Source organism: Neomonachus schauinslandi, chromosome 16 (assembly GCF_002201575.2).
Source record: "Neomonachus schauinslandi chromosome 16, ASM220157v2, whole genome shotgun sequence".
Taxonomy (NCBI): Eukaryota; Metazoa; Chordata; class Mammalia; order Carnivora; family Phocidae; genus Neomonachus; species Neomonachus schauinslandi.
This window is the reverse complement of record NC_058418.1, coordinates 23,515,490-23,537,233: the sequence shown is the minus strand read 5'-3', so window position 1 is coordinate 23,537,233 and position 21,744 is coordinate 23,515,490. Positions and strand designations below refer to the sequence as shown.

Below are 21,744 nucleotides of genomic sequence, written 5' to 3'. Positions count from 1 at the left end.
TTGAACCAGTTTCAAACTTCCTGATTTATTACAAAAGAGAAATTAGAAAAACTTCCATGAAAAATTGGTGTTACACTATTTTTCAGGAATATGAAGTTGAAATTCAACCTAAGAAAAAACCAGAAAATATGAGGAATGATTATATAATAATCAAAATAACACCTAACATTTGTATAGTGCTTTGCAGTTTTCACAGCACTTTCATATACCATTAAAAATTAAGTACATGTCATAATTGCCTCACCAAATCCATGCAATAAGTGGTATTGTAATTCTATTTTTAAGGATGAGGAAACATTCAAGTTCTGTTTTTCTGTTATATCTTTAAGCATTTCCAGGTCAGGGTTTGTCTCTTTTTCATCTCTGTGTAAAAGGCATATGTAGTATGCATTCAGTATATGTTTACGTGAATAAATTAAGGCTTAGGAAAGTCAAGGGACTTTCTAAAAATCAAAGCAGTGTTAAAATACTGTCTTTGGCATTCAAATCCTATGTGCTTTCCATAATACCACATCACAAGTCTCCTGTGTTCAGGAATACATTTGTTCGAGGTCTAGTCTAAGTTGATGTCAGGTTATTATTAAAATGGATGCCTTCAACAGTAATCATTGATATGGCATATTATATAAGACCTCAGGAAACTAAAGTTAAACAATTATACAAATTAGACTTTGTTATTTACTGCCTAATCTTCTGATTAGTACATCGGATATTTACTAAGTGCCCGTTAGGTGTCAGCCACCATACTATACCCTAGAAATAGGGCATAAAAAGGAATGTATCACTAGACTGGAAGCACCTAAGCACCTCTTTCCATGGAGCTATTTTCAGTCTAGTAGGAGGTTCTCCCACCTATTTCATCACTTTATCCTTGTCAGTTATCTAGAAGCTGAGTTCAGATATGATTCAAAATACTCCAAAGAAATAACAGTGAAATGTTAATGGATTCCTTCACTCTCCATTATAAGTCACCCATCAACTACCAGGAAAAGAGGCTAACAATTGTTTTAAGAAGTTTTCCAAAAATAGCTATACTCCTAAATTCTGAAATCGAGGAATTTAGCCTTTGAACATGTAACCTCACAAATGCCGCATATACTGTTCACTCAGGATAATGCAGGATCTTTCTTCAGGATCCACATTCCAGAGCACCTAGTAAAACACATACTTTTAAAAGGTATTAACAACTTTTTCTGCTTGGATTTATGCCTTCCTATGAAGACAGGCTATTTCTTGTTCTTGAGCTGATTACTAAGTAGGACTATTAAAAAACACGAGTATTCTGTGTGTGACATTAAATTAACACATGTCTTAGATTTGTAATTTGATCATAGATTGATTAAGATGCTCCTCCAGTCTACAGAGTGCCTGTTATAGAGCAGGTGCATCACATCTATAGAATAAACAAACTTATTAATCACAAACTTAGTGATTAGTGAGAATCCACTTACACTGGAAACTAGATTTTCCCAAAGTCCAAGTAAAATGATGTGCTTTAGTCATATAAGCCAGTAGGAGATTTTATCATCAAGAAAAGAACTACGGGCGCCTGGGTGGCTCAGTTGGTTAAGCGACTGCCTTCGGCTCAGGTCATGATCCTGGAGTCCCGGGATCGAGTCCCGCATCGGGCTCCCTGCTCGGCAGGGAGTCTGCTTCTCCCTCTGACCCTCCCCCCTCTCATGTGCTCTCTCTCATTCTCTCTCTCTCAAATAAATAAATAAAATCTTTAAAAAAAAAAAAGAAAAGAACTACTGCTTCATTTCTTTTTTCTATATGGGTAGCCATCATTTCATTAAAATCAAGTGAATTTTAAAACAAAAATAAGTTAAGAAGCTCCAATATGGTAAATTTTTTAAATGTCATGTGACTATAGGCTAAAAAGTATCCAAATTTTAAAATGAAATATCAATACTTTTATTATTCTCTGACAAAATTTCTTTCCAAAATTTCTTCTCACCTTCCAAATCTATTGTGTCTTCCTTTTTTACCACTTTGAATTCTGGTGTCAGATTATAATATGGTATTAAGAAATAGAGATAAGTGTAGCCTGTTGACAACAAGTAACTTTTTTATTATTAACTGTGTTCTATATTTAGGAATTAGCTGTCTCCCCCATAACTGGCTAAACACTTCAGCAATGAATTTAAATGTTAAAAATCATTACTGTTTTGACTTAACTATGGAGGACAAACTGGTGGTTATCAGAAGGGTGATGGGTAGGGGGATGAGTGAAATAGGTGATGGGAATTAAGAGTACAGTTATCATGAGCACAGGATGTTATATGGAAGGGTTGAATCATTATAGTATAACACCTGAAACTAATATAACATTGTAAGTTAATTATACTGGAATTCTTTTAAAAAGAATAAAAGATTCAAATAAGTATTTAAAAAAATCATCACTTTTAGTCTATTGTGTCACTTGCTTTCTTTGGCTATTCTTAGTTGATAATTTCTTTAAAAAGTGGTGTATATTATCAGAAATCCTACTAAAATAGTTTGGATATTCTGTATTATCCAGAATATTCAGGGCATTGGGGACTTAGATCAAATCAAATATTTTGCTAAGAAGCCACTAATGCCTCCTTAGATTCTTTCATTGGTTTACACACAGAATTAGAATACATATATGAAGCATCTGTCATACACATTTCCTATAAACTTTGCACATAAGTTGTTTGAAACTTGGAACATTTTTTTTTAATTATTTTAAAATATCAGGGAAAGGATTATATTATCAGAATACACCATAAACATCAGTTTAACTTCTAGACTTTCTGGCTAGGGTATCTGATTTGGTAAATATTTACAATGAAACTTATCATATGAGATAACACAAATTATTACCTCAGGTTGGCATTTAGGGACTGTGATAATTGGTCTAGGAAGATTTTATTAGCTACATCAGAAACTTACTCTGTTAGCAATTAAAACACACCAGCAGCAAAGGAAAGCAAGTGATAATGTATTTTTAAATTTTTAATTTTATCATTTACCAAAACCCTTTAATCCATTGATTTTTATAGAATCCTAATCATTCTTGCCAACTTTATTTTGAAAAAAAAAAATCAGTACCTGGAACAGTCTTTCTCCATCCTTTTGCCCTGCCAGAAAGAGAGATGGTGTACCAGTCACCCAATGAACAAAGAACACATTGATTAAAGGAACATCTCTCACTTACAGTAGAAAAACTAAAGGCAGACATGACAAAATATCAGAAGCATGGTTCTCTTAGGCAGCTAGAAAATTGGAAATAGGCCATTAAAGAGTACAGGCCAATGAGTAAGAGGAAACATTGTTGGCCAAATCATTTATATCAGAGTCCCCATATAATGAAATACAGTTAATATTAAATCTATTTAGGAACATATTTTTCTTTCAAACTCTTAGCTTCATTTTTCTTAACCTCTACCATTCATGTTATTATCCAACTTGCCATTCTCAAAATTACAAGTTTTCCCCACCAAGAAACATTGTTCCCTACCTTATATTCTCATATTGTTTCCGTATAGAAAAATAGAATTTAACATGCACACCACATGGAACAAAAACATGATGATATTTCTTTTAGCATCCCTCTACAGGCAGTGAAAATAGTCCTAAAATTTTCACTCTGCCCTTTTAACCATCTTGAATGAGCCAGAGAACCTGAGCTTATTAGTGTAGATCAAGGGCTAGTCCGTATCCAGAGTACAGTCTTTTTCATAATCAAATCCTGCGTGGATATAATTGGATTAAATTCTTCCTCAGCAAGTTGGTGCCTGTTGTAGAAGATCAGCAAAATACACCAGCCTCATCTTCCAGAACTGCTTAAATAGCCCAGGCTTTAGGTATAGAAGAGAACATCACAAAGCCCAAATGCCACAGCCTAGATTTACAAAAATTAGGAAAGGCCATGTTAACCAGAATGACTACATATAAAATATTATAGATTCCCAGATCATATCCTAGGACACCACAAATACTATACAGATCCAAGCAGTAAAAGGTCATGGAGTGCCTAGGTGGCTATTTCACCTGGTTAAGCATCTGCCTTCGGCTCAGGTCATGATCTCAGGGTCCTGGGATCCAGCCCCTTGTTGGGCTCCCCGCTCAGCAGGGAGCCTGCTTTTCCCTCTCCCTCTGCCCCTCCCCCTGCTCAGGCTTGCTCTCTCTCTCTAATAAATAAAATATTTTTTTAAAAAACAGTAAAAGATCAAATGTCATTGGATGGGGTTATTCAATATCATTAGAAGTCCTTTTTATAGAACAGTAAGACAAACATCACACTTCTTTTTCAAATGAAAATAAGATCACAGGTGATGATGAAGGGTGTGGGATTTGGAATTAGGCTGCCAAAATTAAAGCGCCAGCTCCACCATTTAGCAGCTATATGTTTTTAGTCAAATTGCTTAACCTCTTGATTTCCCCATAATCAAGTGGAGATAATAGTACCTACCCACATGCAATTATTGTTAACAACTGCAATAAGATGCAAAAAACACTTGCCATAGTTTTTGGCATATCATATGCCTTTAATAGCTGTTAATTCTTATTGCTTACAGAGGGTATTTTCTTTAATTTTTATACTTTGTCCTCTTTTAGTGTTCTTCATCTCCATTTTAATTGATGTCAAATGTACTCTTGTTGCAGAGCTGTCCATTTTAGAATAATGAATACTTCTCAGAACAATTTTCTCTCCCAAGAAGAGGCATGTTTTTCTCTAAAGTTGCATAAAATATTGGTTGTTTGAATGTGTTCTTTTATCTCATTTTTATAGAGATGCTATTTTTCCTCAAGCCAGGGCAGTACCAGAGGAGTTACAGACATTACTGTTAGATGCAAATTCCCAGTGGCTTAAACCCTTGCAGGGAAATAGAATTCAATGTCCTTTTGACTCAGAATAACACACAGACACATATTCACACACCAAGAAAGATAAAATTTCAAGGTTTTTTCCCCCCCTTTGGCTAGTGATTTTTCCCTTCGTTCTTCCACCTCTTATGTCAGCATATATACATTATTTAAGTTTCATTTTTGACAAATGGACCTCAGAGCTACAGTTATGATAAAGTTCATATCTGGTATTCTTGAACAATGAAGTTGGCTTCAAAATCTTACCTCAAAACAGAGTGCATGGAAATTATTAAAGTGGCATTTATCTCCTGTCCTGCCTTCTTAATTAATGTAGACTGTTAAATTACAGCATAATCTATTTTACAATGGCATTAAACAGTCAGAATTATATGTCAGTGTAACATTCTCCTGGAGAATAAGAATGAATCAACTTTAAAAAGTGTTACTTTTTTGGGCGCCTGGGTGGCTCAGTTGGTTGGGCGGCTGCCTTCGGCTCAGGTCATGATCCTGGAGTCCCTGGATCGAGTCCCGCATCGGGCTCCCTGCTCGGCGGGGAGCCTGCTTCTCCCTCTCCCGCTCCCCCCTCTTGTGCTCTCTCTCTCTCTCTCAAATAAATAAATAAAATCTTTAAAAAAAAAAAAAAAAAAAGTGTTACTTTTTTTAATTACATAAATGTGTATTTGAACTGTTTTATAAAGTCAGATTATGATACAGTCATAGAAGAACATATAGGCATTTGAATCTAGTGATTAGGGTATCACAAATGCCTTTTATGTATTTATCTTTAGGTAGACAGTCTGTATTGGTATCTATGTGGTATAAACTGATAAAGTATTTTTAAGTGGGGAATATGTTACAAGACTCAGGTCTGATGTATTTGGAGAGTAAAATTTCTTTATTCATTCATTTGTTGAGAAAATATGTACTGAGTGCCTAATACGTGCCAGGCCTGTTCTAAGCTCTTATAATATAGAAGTAAACAAAACAGACCTAAATCTTAGCCCTGATAGAGATTACATTCTAGTAGGGGGAAAGAGGCAATAAACATAATAAGTAAATTATGTAATACTATTTAGTTGTCAGGAAGTGATAAGAGCTGTGGGGCAGGGGAGGATAAAGCCAGGTAAAAAAATTGATAGTCATCAATTTTCTGTAGAGTGTTCAAAGCAGGCTTTCTCTGAGAAAGTGCCATTTGAACAAAGATTTGAAGGAGGTAAGAGAGTTGAACATACAGTTATCTTTTGAAGAATATTCTTGGCAAAGGAAAAAACCAGTGCCAAGGCTGGAAAGTATAAGCATCCGTGTAATTTTCAAGGAACAGTGAAGAGCCAGTGTCTTAGAGCAGAAGGAAGGAAGATTAAGGATTAAAAGATGAAATTGAGTTAAATGAGGGGTGGGGAATGTAAACTAGGCAGGATAAATTTTTATTCTGAGTGAAGCAGTAGACAAGAGGAAGAAAAATAGTTAAAGCAGGGAAACCAAATAGGAACCCATTAAAATAATTCAGCTACAGATGATGGTGGCTTGGATCAAGATGATAGCAATAAAGGTAGAAATGTGTTTGGATTGTGTACATATATTTGATTTCTTGGCAGACTGTGTATAGGGTACAAAGGGGGGAAAAGTACTATAACTACAGGCTTACTGGCCCTAGCAAATAGAAATATGGAGTTGCATAACTGAGATGAGTTCTACTTCTGGATATACCCCCAAAAGAATTGAAAGCAGAGTCTCAAAGTGGTATCTGTACATCCATGTTCATAGTAACATTACTCATAAAAGCCAAATGGTGGAATCAACCCATATGTCTATAATGGATGAATGGTTAAACAAATCAAAGTATATACATATACAAGGAATATTATTCAGACATTAAAGGAGTGAACTACTGATAATTGCTATAATTTATATAAACCTTGAAAACATTATACTAGGTGAAAAAATCCAAACACAAATGATCAGGTTTGTATGATTCTTTTTAATATCATACATGTAGAATAGATAAATCCATAGAGACTGAGAGCAGATTAGAGGTTACCAGGGAATGGGGAGTTATTACTTAATGGGTATGGGTATATTTATGGGGTGATGAAATGTTTGGAAACTAGAAAGAGCTGGTGGTTGCACAACATTCTGAATACACTAAAGGCCACCTAATTTTTATACTTTAAAATGGTTAATTATACATTATGTGAATTTCACCCCTAAAAAACAATAAGAAAATGGAATGTCACAGGTGCTTTCATTGTAAACTAGTAGAAATGTAAAGTAGTACACCTCCAGGTGTCTTAGCACGATTTGTTGAAGAGACTATTTTTTTTGTCTTTTTTTAATTTAAATTCAATTAATTAACATATAATGTATTATTGGTTTCAGAGGTAGAGGTCAGTGATTCATCAGTCTTACATAATACTCTCTACTCATTACACCACTGCCCTCCTTAATGCCCATCACCCAGTTACCCTATCTCCCAACCCCCCTCCCCTCCAGCAACCCTCAGTTTGTTTACTATGATGAAGAGTCTCTTATGGTTTGGAAGAGACTATTCTTTTATCCAATGATTGTCCTTCTTCATGACCTAGATAGTATTCCATATCTAGGAATGTAAAAAACTAATCTTGATGCAGACAAGTATGATGTGCAGAGATGTTCACTAAAGCATTATTTATAATGGTGAAAGATTAATCACTTCTTGGCCTTTTGGCTAAGATCAAGTTTAGTATCTGTTCTTATCAGTTTAATGTAATAGTGAAAAATAAGGAGAAATCCATCATCTCCAACAATAGATTTTTTCAATGATGATATAAGAGGATTAATGTAGGCAATAAAATTGTTTTTGATAATGTCTGTAGATTTTAGAAAAATAATTTTTAAAGGCATATATAATAAATGTCTTTTAACTGTTAGTTTGGTTTTCTCAGTGGGATTTCAGTGTTGCAATAATATTTCTCTCTGCTTTCCTATTTTTAAAGAATTTTAATAACATGATAAAATACTCATAAAATAATACCGAGTGAAAAGCAATAAAACTAAACTATGCTAATGTGTTTGTGCATGCACATGTCTAGGGAAAAAATTACATGATTAAAAGTATGCTAAAATATAATAATTATGTCTTCATTTTGAGATTTTAGATACTTTTATTTTCATTATTCTTTGTAAGTTTTTAAGTTTTCTTATTAAACATACTATTTTAATTTGAAATCTATGCTCTAAGGTCTTACTAGAGTATTAATGATAAAAGTTCTTATTTTGGTTCTTTACAGTAAGGTAATTATAGGAAAATAATTTATATGTCTAGTTTGATCTCTTAAGTCAATCTTTGCTGGTAGTGTAATGAAATCAGTATATATTTGATTTTTACTTCAACTATGTAATAATAAATTTTATGATAACATATAGCTAACATGTATTACTTATTATGCAGGACAAGATACTCAAGCTTAAGCATTATCATTCAATTAGCATTATCACTCAGTTCTACTAATTTGCAATTCATTATATTGCTTTACAATTTTGCATACATTGTTTAACTTTTTTCAAATGCCTATCCCTAAGTTCACTGTTTCTTTCCATTATACATATCTATTTCTAACATAAGAACTATATTAAAAAATCATGTATACTTTCAAATGATTTCATATTTCTGGGTAATGTTTAGTGATTTAGCAGAGTCCCACTGAATATTAAAATATTTAGGTATTAATTAGCCTTATCCTTTTTTTTATGTTCAGTTAGCCACCGTATAGTACATAATTAGTCCTTGATGCAGTGTTCAGTGATTCATTAGTTAAGTATAACCCCCAGTGCTCATCACAGCACGTGCCCTCCTCAGTACCCATCACCCTGTGACCCCCTCCCCCCAACCCCCTCCCCTCTGAAACCCCCAGATTGTTTCTCAGGGTCCATAGTTTCACATGGTTCATCTCCCTCTCTGATTTCTCCCCCTTTGGATTTCCCTCCCTTCCCCTATGGTCCTCCGTGCAATTGCTTATGTTCCACATATGAGTGAAACCATATGATAATCCTTTAAATGTTCAGTTTAACTATGTAGGAAATATATACTCTCCAAGGGAGAGACTGACTTTTGGAATGCCAGTGTGAGGACTGCATGAACCTGCTCTCCGCAAAAAGGAAAAAAATACGGGTCAAACAACTAATATCAACCATTTCAGAACTCTAGAAATTAACCAAAGCACAGAATGGACTATGTTGTCTATCCCAGAGGAACTTCTAATCCTCAATAAGACTGCAGGTTCTGTGGCAGTCTAATTTGGGCTTTTCCTACCCAAGCTCCCTTCTCTACTGAGTGGTATGGCAATGCAGCAGCCGTGAAAGCCAGTAGCTCACAGTCAGTAGACAGGACTGACTGAATTAAAATTCCCATCCCCAGAGCACTGTCAATATTTTATCTAAACTAGCAACTCCCTGGAAAATCCCCATTCTCAGGAGGTTGGGGCTATTTGATTTGACTCGGAGTTCAGCCCAGCAGTAAAAAATAGAATTTAAAAAAAAGTCCCTGTTCCCCCGGGCATTACCAAAAACAAAAATCATCTGCTAGCAAAATCTGAGCTACCTAAGCCTATGATTTCAGGTGTAGTGAAACAAGAGCCTGGTCAAAGTATAAGAAGTCCTGAGGAACTAGGTAACCATGGGCAACTTTGCAAAACTCCAATATATTCATGGGGATCTAGAAGGCTATGAACATGCCTAGAAAGGAAACTACTTCATTCAAATACTCAGCTTGAGTATACTACCTTAAGGCCCTGCTCAAGCAAGAAATGAAAGCTAAAGCTATCCTATAAACTGCTTGAAGTTTGAAGGCATGCTTCCACACACAAATCCTCCAGCAAAGTGTAGAAGACATACAGACAAGATATTTAAGGAAATCTTGTGTACCAGTCATTGGTTATACCAACCCAAGTATGCCCCCTAGGAAGCCAGGCTGAAGACAAAAACTTTAAAAATAAGAAAATAAAATAACTTTGTGGCAGGGAGTGCAGAATCTATAGAATTCATCCAGGGAAAGTCACTAAACAAATGAACAACAACAACAACAAAGAAAAACCAACAAATCCTTAACATAGTTGTTATATTATCTAAGAAGTCCACTTTCTTTTTTTTTTTTAAAGATTTTATTTATTTATTTGACAGAGAGAGATACAGCGAGAGAGGGAACACAAGCGGGTGGAGAGGGAGAGGGAGAAGCAGGCCTCCCGCCGAGCAGGGAGCCCGATGCGGGGCTCGATCCCAGGACCCTGGGATCATGACCTGAGCCGAAGGCAGCCGCTTAACGACTGAGCCACCCAGGCGCCCCCAGAAGTCCACTTTCAACGACAAATTATAAGACATGCAAAGAAACAGGAAAGTAGCCACAAACACATTTGAAAAAAATAAAAGCAAACAACAGAAAAATGTGCCCAAAGATATTGGACTTAGTTGACAAAAAACTATAAATCAGCTATTACAAATATGTTCAAAGAACTAAAAGAAACCAGGATTGAAGAATTAGGGGGTAAGTATGACAACTATGTCTCACTAAATAGAAAATGGAAATAAGGAGATAAAGATCATTTTCAAAAATCAAATAGAAATTCTGGAGGTGGAAAATACAGTAACTGAAGTGAAAAATTCAGTAGAGGGCTCAATAACAGATTTGAGTTGACAAAGGAATAAGCAAGCTTGAATACAGATCAAACCAGAATACAAAACTCTGCATACAGAGAGTATACAGTCTGGGTTACAGGAAAAAACTTCAGAGGGGTGCCTGCATGGCTCAGTCGGTTAAGTGTCTGACTCTTGATTTCGGCTCAGGTCATGATCTCAGGGTTGTGATTGAGCCCTGTGTTGGGCTCTGTGCCCAGCAGAGAGTCTTCTTGAGATTCTCTTTCTCCGTCTGCCTCAGCCCCTCCCTCCTCCTCTCTGTGTCTCTCTCAAATAATAAATAAATAAATCTTTAAAAAAAAAAACAAAAAACTCAGAGACCTATGGACCCTCCATCAAGCATACCAACATATGAATAAGGGGATTCTTAGAAGGAAAAGAGAAAAAAGGGGCAAAATAAATATCTGAAGCAATAATGGCTAAAACCACCCAAATTTGTTCAAAACATTAATCTGCACATCTAAAAAGCTCAACCAGTTCCAGGGAGAATAAATTCAAAGAGATCCACATATAGTCAAACTGTCAAAAAAACAAAGACAGAAAGAGACTATTGATAGCAGCAAGAGAGATGCTACTTACCATGTCCAAGAGAGCCTCAGTAAGGTTCACAGCTGACTTCTGACCAAAAACCATAGAAGCCAGAGGGGGATGATATATTCAAAGTACTATAAGAGGGGCGGGAATCTGTCAATCAGGAATTCTATATGTGGCAAATCTATCCTTCAAAAATGAAGGAGTTTAGACATTCCTAGATAAATAAAACAGACAACTCATCTCTAGTACACCAACCCTACAAGAAATGCTAAACTGAGAGGACAACTGGACAGTAACTCAAATCCACACAATTAAGTAAAAAACACCAGTAAGACTATAGATAAACATAAAATATGGTAATGTCTCATTTCCTATCTGATCTAAAAGACAACTGTATAAAATGATCATTACAAACCTGTGTTGATGGGTTGATAATGTATAAAAATATAATTTGTATAATAAGAGCACAAAGGAAGGGGGAGGACAATAGCTATATTAGAACAAAGTTGTTATATGCACTAGGAATTAAATTTTTTTTAGTTAATATGCTAATTGTAATCCCCATGGCAACCACAAAGACAATAATTCAAAAAATAGAAAAAAACAACTAGGTAATTAAAATGGTACACTAGAAAACATTTAACAAAGCAGCAATGGAGGAATAGAATTAAAAAGACATAAGACCTGTACAAAACCAGTAGTAAATGGGAGACATAAATCCTACCTTACCAGTAATTGCAGTAAATGTAATTGGAATAAACACTCCTATCAAAAGGCAGAGTTTGGTAGAATGGATAATTATATATGACCCAATTATGTGCCATCTACAAGAGACACTTTACGTTCAAAGATACAAAAAAAGTTGAGGGGCGCCTGGCTGGCTCAGTCAATGGAGCATGTGACTCTTCACCTCAGGATTGTAAATTCAAGCCCCACATTGGGTATAGAGATTACTTAAAAAAAATAACATCTTTAAAAAATGATATAAATAAGTTGAAAGTAAAAAGATGGGGAAAATTATGCCACGCAAAGAGTAACCAAGGGCGCCTGGGTGGCTCAGTTGGTTAGGCGACTGCCTTCGGCTCAGGTCATGATCCTGGAGTCCCGGGATCGAGTCCCACATCGGGCTCCCTGCTCAGCTGGGAGTCTGCTTCTCCCTCTGACCCTCCCCCATCTCGTGCTCTCTCTCTCATTCTCTCTCTCTCTCTCTCTCAAATAAATAAATAAAATCTTAAAAAAAAAAAAGAGTAACCAAAAGAAAACTGGGGTGGCCATTCTAATATCAGACAAACTAGACTTTAAGAAAAAAAAATTGTTACTAGAGACAAAGAAGGACATTTTATACTGATAGTAAAAAGGGCAATCCATAAGGAAGCTATAATAACTATAAAGACATTGGCACCTAACAACAGAGCACCCTAAATACATGAAGAATTGAGGAGAGAAATCAATAATTCAAAATAAATTATTGGACACTTTCATACCCCACTTTCAGTAATGGATCAAATGAGGCATAAGATCTATAAGAAAAGAGAAAATAACACTAAACCAACAAAACCTAAGAGATATGTATAGAACACTCCATCCAACAGCAGCAGAATATGCATTCTTCTCAAGCACAACTGGAAAGTTCTACAAAGTAGACCATATGCTAGATCAAAACAAGCCTCAATAAATTTAAAAGGATTGAAATCATGCCAAGTATGTTCCCCAACTACAATGGGATGATATTAGAAGTCATTAATATTTGAAAATTCACAAATATGTGGAAATTAAACATCACACTCCTAAAAAACCAATGGGTTTCAAATCACAAGGAAAACTAGAAAATGCTTTAGGTATGTGAAAACAAAAACACAACATGCCACAATGTATGGAATGCATCTAAAGTGGTTCTTAGATGAAAATTTAGTGCTTTAAGTGCCTATATTAAGGAATAGGAACAATCTATAATTGATAACCACATAAGAAACTAGCCAACTAAACTAGCAAACTAAACCCAAAGCAAGCAGAAGGTAAGAAATAATGAGATAAAATAAGTAGGGAAGAAAAACATAAAACAAATTCAACCAAAAGATTTTTTTAAGATTAACAAAATTTATAAACCTTTAGACCTTTAACTAGACTAAAAGACTCAAATTACTAAAATCCAAAATGAGGGAGGATACTACTACCACCCTTCACAGAAATACAAAGGTAGCTACACGAATATATATAGCCAATAACATTTGAAAAGCAGTTCAGCTTTATGTTTTATGTTTGACATTTTTTTTTATCTCATTTTATTCTGAAGCTAGATTATCTATAAGGTCTTTTTAGGATAAAATATGGAAGAAAATCATATGAGGCAAAACCATTTTAAGCAAGTTCTTAGACATGACACCAAAAGCATGATCCATCAAAGAAAATATTGAAAAATAGAATTTCACCAATATTAAAAACATTTCATTTGTATGAGAGAGATACTATTGAGAGAATGAAAGATAAACTACAGACTGGGAGAAAATATTTGGAAATTATATATCTGGAACATGATTTGGGTTCAGAATGTGTAAAGAATTCTCAAAGCTCAACAATAAGAAAATAATCCAATTTAAAAATAGGGAAAAGACTGGAAGCAATACTTAACCAAAAATATATATATATATAGCTGTTCTGGAAAATTATTTGCCATTTTCTTGTAGGATTAAACATACATTTACAATCTGTCCCACAAATACCACTCCTGGGCATTTATCCTAGACAACTGAAAATTTATAATAAATAGAAGGGCTGTAAACATCTGTGTATAGGTTTTTATGTGAACATATAAATAGCAATGGAGGAGGGACTGACTTAAATCTGCATAACAAATCTTACTGAATAACTCTCATTTACCATACTTTTTATATGAACATATAAAAACCTATACACAGATGTTTACAGTCCTTCTATTTATTATAGGCCCAAACTGGAAACAACCAAGATGTCCTTCAACAGGTGAATGGATAAACAAATGGTGGAACATTCACACAATGAAATATTATTCCTAATGAAGAGGCATGAAACCTCAATATACAATACTTAGATGTATTTCAGAGGCATTATGCCGAGTAAAAAAAAAGTCAATATCAAAAGTTACATATAGTTTGATTCCATTTATATGACATTCTCAAAAAGACAAACTACAGCCCTGGGAGAGGTTCTGACATACATAAGGAGAGCATGATGAAATTTTTACAGATACAGAACTGTTTTATACCTTTATGGTGGTTTAGAAGAGGAAAAGAAATCTTTTTCTCTACCTTTCTTTGGTCCTCCAGGTGGGGCCCTATAAATTAGACTGGCCAAAGACAGATTAACAAATATATTAACATGTACATAGTACATGTACACTTGGGAACATCCAGTGATGAGTAACCCAAAGGGATGGTTAGAATTTGGACTTAAATACCATTTTAGGCTAAACAGTGGACAGGGGATTTAGGGTTTCTGGGCAAAGGAAACAAGTTATGGGAAGGTGGTCCAGAAAAAGTATGGTAAATGAGAGTTGTTCAGTAAGATTTGTTATGCAGATTTAAGTCAGTGCCTTCTCCATTGCTAAGAGTTCTCCTTTGTTAAGTCTTCCATTGATGAGAGTTAAAAGTCCTCCTCTTGCTGCTGTGGGAGAGAGAGACATTTTTTTTTTAAAGATTTTATTTATTTATTTTGAGAGAGAGAGAGAATGAGAGAGAACACATGAGAGGGGATAGGGTCAGAGGGCAAAGCAGACTCCCTGCTGAGCAGGGAGCCCGATGCGGGACTCGATCCAGGGACTCCAGGATCATGACCTGAGCCGAAGGCAGTCGCTTAACCAACTGAGCCACCCAGGCGCCCTGAGAGAGACATTTTTACAAAGGAAAACTTCCTGCATAAATGTAAATTTCCTTTATAAAAGGAAAAGTAGTGCCCTGTTTTTAGAGTTTTTCCTGTACCTACTGGTTCTCAATGGCCATTAGCTCAAAATAATCCATATGCCAAAGAGCCATATTTTGGGATGGCATATTCTGGTACCCTTCAGGAATGATGGTTCTATAAATCCATATTTGTGTTAAAATTCACATAATTGTATACTCCAAAAAGTGTATTTTTATTTTAATTTGAGCAATAAAAATGTCTAAATATGAAAAAAAAAAAAAAAAAGAAAAGCAGCTCAGCATCATTAGTCATTAGGGAAATGCAAAAAAAGCCACAATGAGGTATCACGTCACAACCACCGGAATCGCTATGATCAAAAAGACAGATAAAGTGTTAGCAAGGATGTGGAAAACTTGGAACCTTCATACATATTGGTGGGAATAGAGAATGGTGCAGCCATTTCGGAAAACAGAAGTTGACACAGATACTTGTATGTGAATGTGCACAGCAGCATTATTCATAAAAACATCACACATTGAGGGCTCCTGGGTGGCTCAGGCATTAAGCATCTGCCTTCGGCTCAGGTCATGATCTCAGGGTCCTGGGATCGAGTCCCACATCGGGCTCCCTGCTCTGCGAGAAGCCTGCTTCTCCCTCTCTCACTCCCCCTGCTTGTGTTCCTGCTCTCGCTATGTCTCTCTCTGTCAAATAAATAAATAAAATCTTTGGAAAAAAAAAAAACACCACACATTGATTGTATCTATATGAATCTCCAGAAGAGGCAAATCTGTAGAGAAAGTAAGATTAGTGGTTACCCATAACTAAGAGAGTAGGGGTTAGAAATAGGGAGTAACTGCTAATGGGAATGCAGTTTCTTTGTTACGTGATGAAAATATTCTAAAATTTGACTGTAGTTATGGCTCAACAACTTTTTTAATATACTCAAAACCACTAGTTGTACATTTTATTTTTTTTTAAATATTTATTTATTTGACAGAGAGAGACATAGCGAGAGAGGAACACAAGCAGGGGGAGTGGGAGAGGGAGAATCAGGCTTCCCACCGAGCAGGGAGCCTGATGCGGAGCTAGTTCCCAGGACCCTGTGATCATGACCTGAGCCAAAGGCAGACGCTTAATGACTGATCCACCCAGGCGCCCCTAGTTGTACATTTTAAACGGGTGATGTTTATGGTGTGTGAATTATATCTCAATAAAGCTACTTTCTTTGAAAAGTGAATCATTAATGGTAATGAACCAGACATTTCATTTCACATTTTTATCCTTAAGGAATTAAGTTTTGGCACCTAAATTGTTAATATTTTATCATTTTAATATTTGATGAGAGCAATGTTTACAAAGATGCCTTTTTCTTTTTTAATAAATTTAGCTGGACAACTCAGCCAATCCGCACATTTAGCCCTCCAACTACCATACAATGTACTTGGTTTAGGTCGAAGTGCAAATTTTCTTGATCATCTGTATGTTGGCATTCCCCGTCCATCTGGAGAGAAGGTGAGTAAAAATTTATTTTGTTTACAATTAATCTGTGTCTTAATATATACTTTTCAAATATTTAAATTCAACAATTTGAATTCAAATAAATCTTTTTTAATCTCTTTAAAGAGAATATAGAAAGAGAGAAATAGGTAGTGACCTATCTAAGCTTATCTTACATGGAGCACATCGTAATTTAAAGATATGGTTTTCTACCACCTCTCATAAACCTCATGACCTCCTGTCCCTCTTTCCTGCTTTTTCTCTTCATCTTCACTATCTAATGTAAAATATTTTGTTTCTTGTCATACTCCACCTCTACTTGAATTTTAGCTTCGAGCAGCACTTGTACATAGCACTGTGAACAGTACCTGCTACACTGTTCAGTAGATATTTGTTAAATTAATGAATCCATGAGACAGAAATATTATCCTTCCCTCAAAAGATCAAAAAAATTTTTGCTAATAGTGCACAGGAGCCCCATTTGGGGCTTAATATATATAAATTTAGCTTAATCCATACCTAGGATTTCAATTAATCAAGGAGCACTTAAGCTTTTTCCTTATTTATTTAGAATAATAATTCTGTTTTTAAAGTATACTAATGTTAAATGTTCTTAAATTCTTTTTCCAGTCTGTACGAAAACAAGAGTGGACTGCAATCATTCCAAATTCCCAGCTAATTGTCATTCCATATCCTCACAATGTTCCTCGAAGGTAATGTCCTTGCTTGAACTGATTTTGGTAAAAATACTGTCAACTCAGAATCCTAGGTACAGTTACATCTTTTAAAAACTCTCTCTGTTCCTGCTGTGTTCCCATGAGTGCCATCATTTAATTTGCTTACAGCAAACCTTAAATGACTAAACATTCCTACACAAAAGGTCCCTGACTTTTTTTATGAAGAACAAATTAAACCTTATTAGAAAAACAGCAGGTTAACTAATTAGGGATTTATACATATTCTGCTTCAATAAACTGATCTTCAGTTTACTAGCTATAAATTCTAAAATTTCAGAATGCTGAATTTTTTAGTAAGCATTGATCTTTTTAATAAATGCTTGGGAAGTGGTATGTATCCCACATCGGTTAGGCACAAGTTTTAGAGTCAAAGAGACCTTGGCTGAGGGTCCATTTCTGCACCTGTAAAGTGGGAGATAGAATACCTACCTTAAAAGGATGTAGATGAAATATGCATAAGACAATGCCCAGCATCAAGTAAGTTTTCAGTGAAAGGTGTCTTTTTTTTTCCTTATTAGCAGAATATATTCCTTTTATAGGAATAGCATTTAAATCTAACTCCTTATCTTTGTTCATTTTTCTTTAATTACTAGAGTGATTCCACTGTTTTTAAAAAGTAGGTGATAGGGGCGCCTGGGTGGCTCAGTTGGTTAAGCGACTGCCTTCGGCTCAGGTCATGATCCTGGAGTCCCGGGATCGAGTCCCGCATCGGGCTCCCTGCTCGGCAGGGAGTCTGCTTCTCCCTCTGACCCTCCCCCCTCTCATGCTCTCTCTCTGTCTCATTCTCTCTCTCAAATAAATAAATAAAATCTTAAAAAAAATAATAAAAATAAAAAGTAGGTGATAAAGGTATTCACTAACACTTAAATTTCACTGGGAAGAATATAACTTGTTCTTAAGGCTAGTCTGGTATCAGAATGAAAAAATAACCAAAAAGAAAGGGTGTAATGTACCTATAAATATGTAACCAGCGAGGTCCTGGTTTGTTATGTTTCTTCTCAAAATGGAGGCTGTATTGTTCTTTATTAAATTTTTAGATGGAATATATTCAGTGGTTTGCTAGAACCAGTTCATGCCACCTGATGAGCTGATTGTATGCATCTTTTTCCCACTCTGTTCAGTGGGAATCGGCTATGAGGGGAGTATTTACAACATGAAAATTGGCAACTGCCAATCAGGGCTTTTTCCCCACCCCAGAGAGCCAGTTTAACAGCATACCACAGGATATATCTTATGGTGGATTTAAGGCCTTAAGAAAACAACTTTATTACAACATTATGCTTGAAATAAGATAACATCAGTAGAGGGGCAACTGGTGGCTCAGAGCACACGACTCTTGATTTTGGGATTGTGGGTTCAGGCCCCATGTTGGGTATAGAGATTATTTAAAAATAAAATCTTTAAAAAAAAAAGATATCACTAGGGGCGCCTGGGTGGCTCAGTCATTAAGCGCCTGCCTTCGGCTCGGGTCATGGTCCCAGGGTCCTGGGATCGAGCCCCACATTGGGCTCCCTGCTCAGCGGGAGGCCTGCTTCTCCCTCTCCCACTCCCCCTGTTTGTGTTACCACTCTCACTGTGTCTCTCTCTGTCAAATAAATAAAATCTTAAAAAAAAAAAAAAGATATCACTAGAAACAATAATAGTCTGAGTTCAGATATTTTTTAATGAATCTTTATGTTTGTTATTTTTCTGTACATGAAACTTATAACAAATCTAGAAAATCTGTACCATGAGTAGGAAAATGTATAAATTATGATACTTCTATATGGTGTAATATCATGACATAGAACAGTCTCTTAAAATAGAGTGGTAAGCAAAAGACAATAAAAGAAAAGTTCATTTTGAGTATGTCTAGTAAGCAACCATTTGTGATTTGAAAAAGATATCTGTGTATATATGTCTATATATGTATAAAATACATATCTCTGGAAAGATATGCAAGAAACTGCTTAAGAATGACTGCTTCCAAGTAAGAAATTAAGGACTGGCCTTTTGTCCAATTTTTTTCTTACCAAGATTCCTATTTTCATGGTTTTTTAAAGTCTATTTAAGAAGAACTATCAAAACAATCTCATGAAAGAACTTTTTTTTTAAGTATGAGGTAAGGTACTGAGAATAGCTAACCTCAACTAACAGTATTCGTTTTCCTACTTTTGAGTTTCTAGAAAATTCTTTTATAGTTTTCTTTTATAATCTCAACATTTTTCATGTTTCTCTTGCTCTTTCTGAAGAAATGTTCTTTTCAAATTTATGTACATAATAAAAACTGAATTGATTTTAGTTTGAGGTGTATTTTGAGATTTATTGACTAGAGGCTAACTTACAGATCAATAAATTTTAATTATCCCAAAATAAGTCAATCGCTACTTGCTATTCATCAGAATGATCTTACTTTTATTAAACTTTTAAAATGAAAATAGGCTGAATGGATTAAAAAATAAGAGCTATCTACATGCTGCCTACAAGAGACTCACCTCCCGTGATGTAAAGACTTAAGAGACTAAAAGTGAATGGAAGGGAAAAAATGTTTCATGCAAATGGAAACCAAAAGAAGCTGGGTGGTTATACTTACATCAGACAAAAAAATTTAAAACAAAGACTATGATAAAAGACAAAGAAGGGCATTACATAATAATACAGGCGTCAATCCAACAAGAGGATATAACAATTGTAAATATTTATGCACCCAACACAGGAGCACCTAAATATATAAAGCAACTATTAACAGACCTAAAAGGAGAAATTGACAGTAATACAATAATAGTAGGTGATTTTAAAATGAAAATATATCTATTACCTATTTTCAGAGAGAATAAAATTATTTGTATATAACCACCTACAGTGTTGATGATATTAGACCCCAGTTTTAAGCTTTTCGGGGTTTGCAAGTGCTATATTATGTGGACTGTTTTTACAAGAAAGAGCTAATTCTATTTATGCTAAAGTCTGTATATTGCCATTAACAGTAAGGGACTAAAAGTGATTTTGTAAGAAGTCTCAACATCATTGTAGTAATGTAAACCCTCCAACATGACACAGAAATGATAGAAGTATTTTTACACAAGCCATCTATCTACACCCACTGAGATCCATGGCTGTTTTAGTTGGCCATAGTACATACGTGAACAGGGGTCAAAAAATAAGGTGATATGAGATCTTACCAAAATCATGTAACTATGTATATAGCCTTAGAGTCAAGGTTTCAAATTCAGCAAGTAAATCAAGATGTAAAAACAATGTCTAAGATTGTCCTGAGTATCCTTAACAGGTTTATTTAAGAATAATTCTCACAGGATCAAAGAAAAATAATGAAGCATCTCATCAAAAATTCTATTCTATTTCAGTTCTCTGAGTAAAATCTGAACTCTGCAGGATCATCAATATTCTTCGCACTATCTAAATTTAATTGCTGTTGTTTTATTTATAGTGAATGAATAGATGGGAAAATGAATTAATGGATGAATCAACTGACTCATTAATTAATAGCTATTTGCTTTTCGGTCTCAGTAGAATTGTGTTGTTTTTCAGTTAAAATGTGTAATTTTAATGATTCTGTTTTATCTGCAGCTGGAGTGCCAAACTGTATCTTACACCAAGTAACATTGTTCTACTTACTGCTATAGCTCTCATCGGTGTCTGTGTTTTCATCTTGGCAATAATCGGCATTTTACATTGGCAGGAAAAGGTTTGTTCATTTAAATGAAATTTGTTAATTTGTAGTAGTAATATATTGCTCTTTAAAAACACTGTATTTTAAACTTTTTTCAAGTGATTAAGATTTTGTGATTTTTCACATTCTATCTGTAATGTCCTCTTACTGATTATAATTTCTTTCATCCCTTCAAGTTACTAATGTCTCTTAGAAATTTATATAAATCACAGGAAATTATTTTAAAACTTCAGTGCTGTACCATAGTAATAAAATGATCACCCAGAAATTTCCAGGTATATCAAAAAACTTAATTAGAAATAATTTCATAAAGCCCAGAAAATTAATAATCTTTTTTTTAACAAGCCTGTGTTTATTATCTACTGATAAAGCCATGAACACTTTTTTCCAGGAATAACAGCTATGCCTATATAAAGAATTAGAGCACAGAGAGGTTAAATGATTTTCTCAAGGTTTGGGTGGGAAGTAACAACTAAAATGATAAACATCTTTTCCATCTATAAAGTATTCTTTGCACTAAACATTTTTCTGTTCTTTAGTATAACCCCTAAATAATAATTAAAAACAACACTCCAGGTGTAGATTTTTTTATACAGTGTTTATGAGAAGGAGAAAGGGGGCTATGATATAAATTTACTGGCAGTTTAGATACAAATTGAAAAAGCTAATTTCTATGAAAATGTGAATATGAATTAAGTACATGAATTAATATTAATATATATTAAAGTATATAACTAGTAGGTTCCAACAGTGTTCCCCAAAAAGGGCGTCTTCGTGTCATAAAAGTGTTTTCTTTTTTTGCAGCTACTCTCTTTGGATTGTCATGCCCATCATAATCATTTTTTGTTAACTAAATTTACCATGTATTTTAGCTGTTTTAACTTAGGAAAAAGAGAAGATCTTAATTGTTCTGATAAGTGTTCATAGGTT

At 34.8% G+C, this 21,744-nt stretch overlaps 1 protein-coding gene and 1 pseudogene across 1 annotated transcript in view; both read left to right on the top strand.

The window, feature by feature from the left end:
• Positions 1 to 21,744, top strand: part of ITFG1 (integrin alpha FG-GAP repeat containing 1) — a 337,289-nt gene that overhangs the window by 311,993 nt on the left and 3,552 nt on the right. The window contains exons 15-17 of the mRNA XM_021705838.2: positions 16,298 to 16,422; positions 17,038 to 17,120; positions 20,712 to 20,829. Of these exons, the coding sequence (XP_021561513.1) occupies positions 16,298 to 16,422; positions 17,038 to 17,120; positions 20,712 to 20,829 (326 nt within the window). The remainder of the gene's footprint in view (positions 1 to 16,297; positions 16,423 to 17,037; positions 17,121 to 20,711; positions 20,830 to 21,744) is intronic.
• Positions 7,521 to 7,629, top strand: LOC123323314 (annotated as a pseudogene).